This window comes from Thunnus thynnus, chromosome 9 (genome assembly GCF_963924715.1).
Source record: "Thunnus thynnus chromosome 9, fThuThy2.1, whole genome shotgun sequence".
In the NCBI taxonomy this organism is placed as follows: Eukaryota; Metazoa; Chordata; class Actinopteri; order Scombriformes; family Scombridae; genus Thunnus; species Thunnus thynnus.
This window is the reverse complement of record NC_089525.1, coordinates 24,669,051-24,679,468: the sequence shown is the minus strand read 5'-3', so window position 1 is coordinate 24,679,468 and position 10,418 is coordinate 24,669,051. Positions and strand designations below refer to the sequence as shown.

General features: G+C 35.3%; 1 protein-coding gene across 1 annotated transcript; it reads left to right on the top strand.

The window, feature by feature from the left end:
• The first annotated feature begins 4,789 nt into the window (after positions 1-4,789).
• Positions 4,790-8,060, top strand: LOC137188793 (uncharacterized). Its single transcript, XM_067598388.1, has 6 exons — positions 4,790-4,875; positions 5,009-5,335; positions 5,520-5,876; positions 6,062-6,193; positions 6,304-6,368; positions 6,460-8,060. The coding sequence occupies exons 1-6, from the start codon at positions 4,833-4,835 to the stop codon at positions 6,586-6,588; spliced, it is 1,053 nt and encodes a 350-aa protein (XP_067454489.1). The 5' UTR covers positions 4,790-4,832; the 3' UTR covers positions 6,589-8,060.
• The last annotated feature ends 2,358 nt before the right edge of the window (positions 8,061-10,418 follow it).

Genomic DNA, 10,418 nt, shown 5'->3' with positions numbered 1-10,418 from the left:
GACATCACACAGGAAAATGATAATTAATAAAACGTTATTTTCATGTGGTGTTATGTTCTGCCTCTTCAGAGGTGTGAAGGGCCTTTTAAGATACAACAGATGAGCATAACAGCAGGAGTTGGTTTCCAAATGTCTTCAGGTTAAAATAGAGTTATAGTAATGGAATAAAAACACTGTTTCATGTCTACATGACTACTCATACTTGCCCTCTGTGAACAAGAAATCTGCTTAGAGTGTGTTAATTATAACTATGACATATATGTCAATTGTCTTGACAGGCAATGTGAAACCAAGTGTGTGCAAAATTGGAAAGATTTGGTTGAAGTCACTTCTGCTTTGGTGATACACTTGAAAGCCAACATGATGATGGACCAATCAGATTATTTTGAAGCTGCTCCCTCCCATTTCATTGTTCCCTCCCAGTTGATAACATCACATTAAGATTAATCATCTTGCAGTACGACCTAAATTAACTGCTGTCTGACGTGGATTAACTAGAAGATGCTGATCATATTTTGTGTGATTCTCTTGTTCACAAGTGGGCGTAAGTATATGTATAAAATTCAGTTTCACTTCTGTTGTGTTTGAATTTTTGTAAGTTTATTACAGTAACTTTTGTTCAAATGTGATTTTAAATATTTGTTCAATCACTGATCTCCACTTCATTTATTTGTCAGGATGCACAGATGATGAAAGCTTTTTGACAAAGACTGTTCAGGTTGGAGAAGATGTGACTCTGACATGTAACCGGCAGTCCTCAGAGTCAGGACTCTTATTTTGGATCAGAGCTGTTGCTGGAAAGTCTCCTGAAATTTTAGGAGCCACTTACACCTTTGATAGTGCCAACGTTAATAAGACTCCTCGCATTACAGCAAAACAAGAGCCTGGAACATTTGTTCTGCATATTACCAAAACAAAGTTGAGTGATACTGGATTTTATTGCTGCCAACAAGTTATTGAACTACAATCAACACTTTGGAATAGAACCTTTCTGAGAGTCAAAGGTAGATTCATATTCACTTTATTGATACCCGACATTCAATTTTCAATCTCTCTCTTGCGTTCAAAACGATTAAATATTTGCTTTATGTAATTCAGTAAATCAGTTATTTCAAAACATGCATTCTAGTAACCACACAATTTTGAATTTAGATAAAATAAGTAAATATCATTTTCTTCATTTCCCAGGACCAAAACCTGATATCACAGCCGTTATTCAAGACTTTCCGTCTGATCCAGTCCGTCCAGGAGACTCTGTGACTCTCCAGTGTTCAGTGCTCTCTGACTCTGAGAATAAAATGTGTCCAGAAGAACACAGAGTGCACTGGTTCAGAGCTGGATCAAATGAATCTCATCCCAGTGTCATTTACACGCATGGAAATAGAAATGATCAATGTGAAGAGAGTCCTGAGGCTCGTTCTCCACAGAAATGTGTCTACAGCTTCTCTAAGAACGTCAGCTCCTCTGATGCTGGGACTTACTACTGTGCTGTGGCCACATGTGGGGAGATATTATTTGGAAATGGAGCAAAACTGGACATTGAAGGTACCAGTTACCATATACAGTAACTGTCATGTAAATTAGATATTTTGCATATTTAGTCATTCTGTTAGAAGTTTAATCCCTCAAACAAATATTTAGCACCTTACAAAGAGGAAACATCAAAGATTAATGATATTCTGTTGTTCATCATTAAATTTTGTTGTTTCTTCTTTTTCTTAATATTTCAGAAGCCAACATGTGGTCATGTCAAGGAGCCAATATAATTCTGGCTCTGTTGTGTGCTGCTTTGGCTATAAGTGTGATTGTTATAGCCGTACTGATTTACGCCATCAAGAAAAAAAAGTGTTATTACTGCAACGGTAATACAACTTATACTCATACCTCACACTATCAAACAGTATTCCTCTATGGCTGATTAACATTAATGCTGTGTGTTCTATTACTGATCATTTTTTCATTTTACAATCCAGATGCCCTGCACACAAATGCTGTAACAGTCAGTGGTGATCTACACAATCAGCAGGTATTGGATTTTAAGACACAGTATGGTACTAACACATTTTTTAAATATGTTTTTATTATTTTTTTAATGTGCATTTATACTGACATTTTTCATCTCACAACATTGTGCCATATATCTTTTCAGGTAGCTAGGGACACGTGGCTTTATTCTACTGCCATCTTTTCCGTGATAAAAGTTGGCAGTGGTGGAGAGAGGGATGCGAAAACAGTGAAGAGAGAGAAGATATATGCTGCTGTCAAGGTTTTAGGGTTGAATTAAAATTCAAACTCTGGGTCGCTTAGCGTTGATTATCATTGCATGTTGTAATTGATTGTCCACAACTGTGTGTTTAAGTCAAAGATAAGTACATTCATAAAAATGTTGTGCAGCCATTACTTGGTGTAATAGAATATTATAAGTTTTCTTTGTTTGTAAATGGAAAAAAATAGACGTGAAAACATGGATCAACAAGTTCTTGTCTGTTTCTAGTCTCTCAGCACTGTTTAAAGGCCATTTGCGTGTCTACTTTTGAAACAAAAAGCAAAACCACATGCAGCAGCCACACTGGCCAACACAGGCTGCGGCTGTTATTTTTTTGACATTTGACCAACGACTGAACATTTGCTCAGAATAGACCTGACTGTATGCATCAACAGGATGTGTGCTAAGTTCAGAGGTGCAAGAGCCACAACAGGCTCACTTTAGTTTAACTACTTTTGTGTTAGTTTTGCCTGCCTGTATATGTACTAATTCATAGTAGAATGAACTGTCAAAAAAAGAAATTGTATTTGATTAAACCATATGTAATCAAAATCTAAATATTGGTTTAATTTGTGTTTTCATTAAACAATAAATTCTCAAGTCATCTACAATAGTCAAGTCATTTACAATTCATTCAAGTTCACACTCACATCTATTTCATACAAGTAATTAAGACTCTTAAATTGACTTTCTGCATGCTTTTGGATTGTGGTGGAAAACATCCAAATAACTATACAAACTGGACCATGTCTGAGATTCAAATCCAGATCTTCTTTCTTTGAGACATTACAAAAAACAACGTTTGTTGGCTGATAGTTTGGGAGTATTATTGTTGTAATACATTTTCAAAATGATAATAAGGTTTTATGTGATAAGAGATTTTACTCATAGCATGTTAACAGTGAGCATTTTGTTCTGCAGAAATTACCATCAGTGTTTACAGCTAATTAGTCTGGCTTTTAGTGTCTAGATTAAAGCCGTAAAGTTAAATATAAACAAGTAGTTTTGGTATTTTCCAGCTGTAATTCATGTTTATAACCCAGAAGGAAATATCTATGTTTCCAGGTTAGCATATTACCTTCTTACCACCCCTCCATTTCCCTCTTTTCCAAATATCACCCAATATTTCATTTATGCACTGATGTCCCCCCCCCCTTTTTTGAGTATATTATATTTATATAATCTGATTATTCTGAGCAGATTAATCAATTGTTATCCCCATTGTTTTCTCACTACACTGTAATTTCAAGAGAACACAAACAAACAAACAAAACTTTACAGAATCATTCCAGGTATGCAACAACATGACATAAAAATGGCTAAATTATACATTCTGACTTTACAAGGATCACCTTTATGAACCATTAAACACTTGAACAGCACAGATGTAGTGTGAGAAGCCAGGTATACACGTTACAGCCTCAACCAAAACCCCCATTACTTGAGCTTAGTTGATTCATTATATTGACATTACATGAATGTTTAGAGTTCAGTGGGTTCAAAGCTTCTCTAAAATCAAAAACTAAACCAGTCCAGAAACATTTCAATTACTTTGAATGAACCTGTTGCCTGCTGATTTCTGGTTCCTCTCTTCATCTGCTTCCCACCAGAAGATGGCAGCAGATTAAAGTGAGAGACAACTATTGCATTAACTAAATGTATACACATACTCTATATTAAAGTTGGATAGGCTTTGAAGCCTTTTCCACACATAAACAGCAACAGAATCTTTGTGCTGGAATGAGTCTGTTTTCTGATGGAGAGACTGAAGATGCTGCAGTAGCATCTTGGGCAGTAAGTTGACAATCATTAAGTTGACAACTGCCCATGAAATAACTTGACTCATGATGACTGAAAAGCTCATTTGCCATTATTTACTTTCCTATTTAACTGAGATACATGAATCACAAAAGAGTCTTTATTGGGTAGGTTTTATTTAGAAGGCCTTAGTTATATCTATTATGTGACAATATGTTTAAAAGACCAGTGTGTAGGATTTAATGGCATCTAGTGGTGAGGTTGCAGATTGCAACCAACTGAATACCTACAGTGTGATCAAAGTCAAAGTTGACATCACACAGGAAAATGGTCATTAATATAATGTTATTTTCATGTGGTGTTATGTTCTGCCTCTTCAAAGGTGTGAAGGGCCTTTAAAGAAACAACAGATGAGCATAACAGCAGGAGTTGGTCTCCAAATGTCTTAAGGTTAAAATAGAGTTATAGTAATGGAATAAAAACACTGTTTCATGTCTACATGTCTACTCATACTTTCCCTCTGTGAACAAGAAATCTGCTTAGAGTGTGTTAATTATAACTATGACATATATGTTTTCATGACAGGTGATGTGAAACCAAGTGTGTGCAAAATTGGAAAGATTTGGTTGAAGTCACTTCCGCTTTGGTGATACGCTTGAAAGCCAACATGATGATGGACCAATCAGATTATTTTAAAGCTGCTCCCTCCCATTTCATTGTTCCCTCCCAGTTGATAACACCACATTAAGATTAATCATCTTGCAGTACGACCTAAATTAACTGCTGTCTGACGTGGATTAACTAGAAGATGCTGATCATATTTTGTGTGATTCTCTTGTTCACAAGTGGGCGTAAGTATCTGTATAAAATTCAGTTTCACTTCTGTTGTGTTTACATTTTTGTAAGTTTATTACAGTAACTTTTGTTCAAATGTGATTTTAAATATTTGTTTAATCACTGATCTCCACTTCATTTATTTGTCAGGATGCACAGATGATGAAAGCTTTTTGACAAAGACTGTTCAGGTTGGAGAAGATGTGACTCTGACATGTCACCGGCAGTCCTCAGAATCAGGATACTTATTTTGGATCAGAGCTGTTGCTGGAAAGTCTCCTGAAATTTTAGGAGCCACTTACACCTTTGATAATGGCAACGTTAATAAGACTCCTCGCATTACAGCAAAACAAGAGCGTGGAACATTTGTTCTGCATATTACCAAAACAAAGTTGAGTGATACTGGATTTTATTGCTGCCAACAAGTTATTGAACTACAATCAACACTTTGGAATAGAACCTTTCTGAGAGTCAAAGGTAGATTCATATTCACTTTATTGATACCCGACATTCAATTTTCAATCTCGCTCTTGTGTTCAAAACGATTAAATATTTGCTTTATGTAATTCAGTAAATCAGTTATTTCAAAACATGCATTCTAGTAACCACACAATTTTGAATTTAGATAAAATAAGTAAATATCATTTTCTTCATTTCCCAGGACCAAAACCTGATATCACAGCCGTTATTCAAGACTTTCCGTCTGATCCAGTCCGTCCAGGAGACTCTGTGACTCTCCAGTGTTCAGTGCTCTCTGACTCTGAGAATAAAATGTGTTCAGAAGAACACAGAGTGTACTGGTTCAGAGCTGGATCAAATGAATCTCATCCCAGTGTCATTTACACTCATAGAAATAGAAATGATCAATGTGAAGAGAGTCCTGAGGCTCGTTCTCCACAGAAATGTGTCTACAGCTTCTCTAAGAACGTCAGCTCCTCTGATGCTGGGACTTACTACTGTGCTGTGGCCACATGTGGGGAGATATTATTTGGAATTGGAGCAAAACTGGACATTGAAGGTACCAGTTACCATATACAGTAACTGTCATGTAAATTAGATATTTTGCATATTTAGTCATTCTGTTAGAAGTTTAATCCCTCAAACAAATATTTAGCACCTTACCAAGAGGAAACATCAAAGATTAATGATATTCTGTTGTTCATCATTAAATTTTGTTGTTTCCTCTTTTTCTTAATATTTCAGAAGCCAACATGTGGTCATGTCAAGGAGCCAATATAATTCTGGCTCTGTTGTGTGCTGCTTTGGCTTTGAGTCTGATTGTTATAGCCGTACTGATTAACACTATCAAGAAAAAAAACTTGGATTGTTACAATGGTAATAATACTAACTTCAAGTCAATTTACAACTCATTTTCAAAATAGAATAAAATCCTGTGCATCCTTATATGCTGATTGTTATTCATGTTTTTTCATGGTTTAATTTAGCTGCTGCTGCTGCTGCTGCCCTGCAAACAAATCCTGCAACAGCCACTGCTAATCAAAGTGAGCAGGTAAGGAATTCAAAGATGAAATGTTTTTCTTGGTACATGTGTATATGTTGACATCTGCCATCTCATAAAGTTTTGTCATATTTTTCTACAGAGAGATGAAGACGCATTGGTTTATTCTGCGCCAAACTTTATCAAGGGCAAAGCTGGCAGGATTGCAAGGAGGGGTACAAATACAGACAAGGGAGAGAGCACCTACGCTGATGTCAGGGTTTTGGGGTAGGAATAACCATCCATACTCTGGAAATTCTGATTTATGTTTGATTAATGCTGGTATGGTACACTGTGTAGGGGGAGATATTCAGCAGCACTGGTATCACAACTCAACACAACAGTGTGATGTATTTTCTGTTAAGTGACATAAAAACGTTAATTGGACCAGATCTTTATTTACTTTTGTTTCATTTCTGTATCTTTTTGTTTGAAACTGTCAAGTCCAAAATATATAACAGACTTCTTCAAATGAGATTTTCAAGGTCAATGTGAAGTTTTTCATGTCTGTCTGTATTGTACAGTATCTAGAGGAATTCACTTTCACCTTATGTGTTTTCCATGCCTCAAAAGGCAAGAATAACATTTCTGCACAAATAAGTGAAAAACATGATAACTTACAGTCTTTGAGTGATATATTTTATTCACGGTATGTGATTGAAGAAGTGCTGGGTTTGAACATAAGAAATGTATACGTTTATGAAAAAAAACATCATGAATTGAGAGAACAGATTTGTGTAGATTTAAGAAATAATTGAGTAGGAGTACATTTTATGGAGATTCATGTTACTGACAACTTAATTATTGTCAATTGCCACAACAATTGCCATAGAATATCACAATATATCAGTTGACTCTGATTAAGACTTTATTGCAGTGATCTTAACTGGAGGACATAAAAAATAATCCAATCAATCCAAGCGAGCATTTTAAGTGTGACATAAAAGTCTTATAAAGCAATATTAAAAACAGTCTGTGACTAAACTCTGTGACTCCACTTGCCCAACAACTCAATATATGAATGTATCAATATATACATAAAATACACAACTTCAAAGAAATTACCATATGACTCACTTTTTGTGTCAAATTCCATAATATATACAAGCACAATACTATAACGTTTATCTACTGCATTACTGTACTAATTTTATCTATATTATCAGCATAGAGTAATTCTCAACTTCTGCCGCATGTTGAATTTTTACACAATTGTATTCATCATTCAAACACGAGCCTAATTTAGTATTTAGTACTGAAAGCATTGCTAGAATTAGTATATAGTATGAAGTGACAAACTGGCACAGCAGTAAAGCAAATGGATGTCAATATAGTTTTAGCACTCATTTGTCAGGCAAACAATCTGTAAATATCCTGATATCTTGCAGTCATTTATTTTTAGATGTATTTCTTTCACAGTGAGTTGAAATTACATGTGAAAACTTTCATTTAGTAATTTTCGATTGCTTTTTTCTGTTTTCTGTTCCCAAGTATCACGTTTCACTTTACTTCACACTTCACTTTTATCTTTCCTTCTCTTTTTGTTGAACTTCGTTTCTAACCTTTAAGTCATGACACTGTATGTTTAAGACTGGAAGTTATGTTTATTGTAGGATGTAAGCCACACAACAGTATGTTACAAAGATTGATTAATTGACCAGTTGTTAACATGTTGTATTTTTTTCTTCATATTTGTATGTTACATCCCTAGAACTTATGTTTATACTGAACAATTCTACAGGACATGGTAGTATTGTTCCCATTTATTTTTATTATTAAATTCAATAATAAATCACTATGGTACTATCTATGCCATTGTTGGGTGTTTCTAATACTTTGTCCTCTTATGAAGTCCACAAAATCAGTGTCTCAATCATAGGCGCCTGAGCAATGGAGCAAGTGGAGCAAATGCATCCCAATCATTCAGTTAGGGGGAGATAAGTTATGGTTTTGCTACCCCACTTTTTGTCTTTTTAAAAGTAAACTTATCATAACACAATCCCCGCAATCAGGCGATTATATTTAAGCAGCCTATATCAATGATCATTTTACTATTTTCAGCAATTGCCAAAAACAAGTAATAAAAAAATCTGACGGTTTCGGACCACTCTTTCAGTTGGTTCAGTCTAACCCATTGAGAGAGACAGACAAAAAGACAGAGCGGAGCTTTTTAATACATTGCCAAAGTATCTGAATTAACAAACAGCCAAATGTTCAGTGGTGGAAAGTAACTGGTTTAGACTTCTGCAAAATAATGTAATTTAGTTTCAGTTTCAGTCAGACTTTGAGAGCTGCACGTTTACTGTAAGAGGAAGTAAGGTCTAGTCCTCAATTAAAATAGCTTAAAATGATTTGAGATAGTGTAAATTAAAATAATCTGCTTTTGAAGTGAAGATTATTCATTCATGTATAACATTACAACTACATCAGCTAATGGTGCTTATAGCTCCCACTAGAGTGTGGGATTGGAATTAGATAGTTGTTGTGAGGCCATTTCATTCATCATTTTTTTTTTTTACTTTGTTGTAATTGTTAGACTTAGAAGATGCCATGTGAGTTTTGAGAATAGGTTTAACATTGTTTAACCAGGTTTAATTATACAAATCATATGGTGATGTGTTGTAATATTATTTCATTTATATAAATTGTTTGTCCCTGTTCAACTTTGAAGATGGACTAGTAGCCTGCAACCTGCTAACATTTTAGACTACATAATATTTTTATGAATATAATTTCAAATATGAAATAGCCATTCTTCTAATAACCATTTCCTGTCCTGATCCACCCAATTAAATAGTGTTCTTGATGCATTCCTGGTTTTCATAGTACCCTCAATCTAACTAATCTAGACTAGTGCAGATGACTGTTCCTTGACTTAATCCAAGAGGTTAGGTGGTGTAGAAATGCAGGAAATTTGTTTTAAATTACAATTTTTTTCTGGGGTAGGAGCCATATGAATGTTTCCAAATTTGCTCTCCCATTTTAATACATAACCAGGCACCTATGGTCTCAACAATTACCACACAGCTAAATTTATACATGAGCACACATGCTGAATAGATTAAACACTAAATATGTGGTGTGGTTTAAATGACTCTGGTGCAACAAGTCCTCATACTTACACAACAAAATAGTTACCTTTTAACAATGACCCATATAACCATTTTCCTACCTAATGCCTGTATTGGCAGGATGATATCCCGATCTTGAAGTTATGATTCATCTGCAAAATGTCACTGAAATGGCCAGCAGCAGCCAGCCGTTTCATTTCCTGATATGACAGCAAGAGTAACCCCCCATTATAAGTTCCCAAGTTCCCCTCACTGAGTCGGCCAACACTCCTTTCAGATTCAGATTTATAGTGCAGTATGACCAATGGGTTTATTTAATAATTACATGTGTGCATTGGACCAGTGTGACAGACTTTAAAATTTAGACGAGGCGTCTGAAATAAATGAACCATGTACAGTACCAGTCAAAAGTTTGAATACACCTTCCCATTCACTTGAATGAGAAAGTGTGTCCAAACTTTCGACTGGTACTGTAAGTCTTCCTCTTTTCAGCTGCCCCATAACTGGTGGCATCATAAGTATCTGCCTGTCCTCTCTTATTCTATGTCTAAAAATGGCCTTTTCAACCAACCTACTTCCCCTTTTGACCCTGAGAGTGAGCAGTCAAAAATTCCCACAACCACAAGAGGTCGCTTGTCAGAAAACACACAGTGACTTGCTTTAAGAATCTGAAGAATCTGATGATGTTGCTTTTTTTGGTGAGGACAGTCTCTTTTGGTTTCTCATGTGGTCTAGTTCATTTTGGCCTCAGAGAACACTGTGATTCTTATGCCAATGCAGACAAAACAACCACAAAAAGACAGTTTGAAAAGGAAGGTGTCAATCCAGAGAAGTCTAATGTGATTTGCATGTGGTCACAATGCAAAGCAGTTCAACCACACTAGTTTAATAGTTTGATAATGGATATGTGACATGTTTAACACAAAAGCTAATCTAAACAAACTGATTTGAATTGTTTTTTGCATATACATAGTTATTTAAAATACTTTGG

What these genes read in the sequence shown, in the direction of transcription:
- LOC137188793 (XM_067598388.1), top strand. Translation starts at nt 4,833, where the DNA reads ATGCTGATCATATTTTGTGTGATTCTCTTGTTCACAAGTGGGC. An exon ending in TCTCTTGTTCACAAGTGGGC is followed by an intron (nt 4,876 to 5,008) that starts GTAAGTATCTGT and finishes TTTATTTGTCAG; the next exon opens with GATGCACAGATGATGAAAGC. An exon ending in CTGCTAATCAAAGTGAGCAG is followed by an intron (nt 6,369 to 6,459) that starts GTAAGGAATTCA and finishes ATTTTTCTACAG; the next exon opens with AGAGATGAAGACGCATTGGT.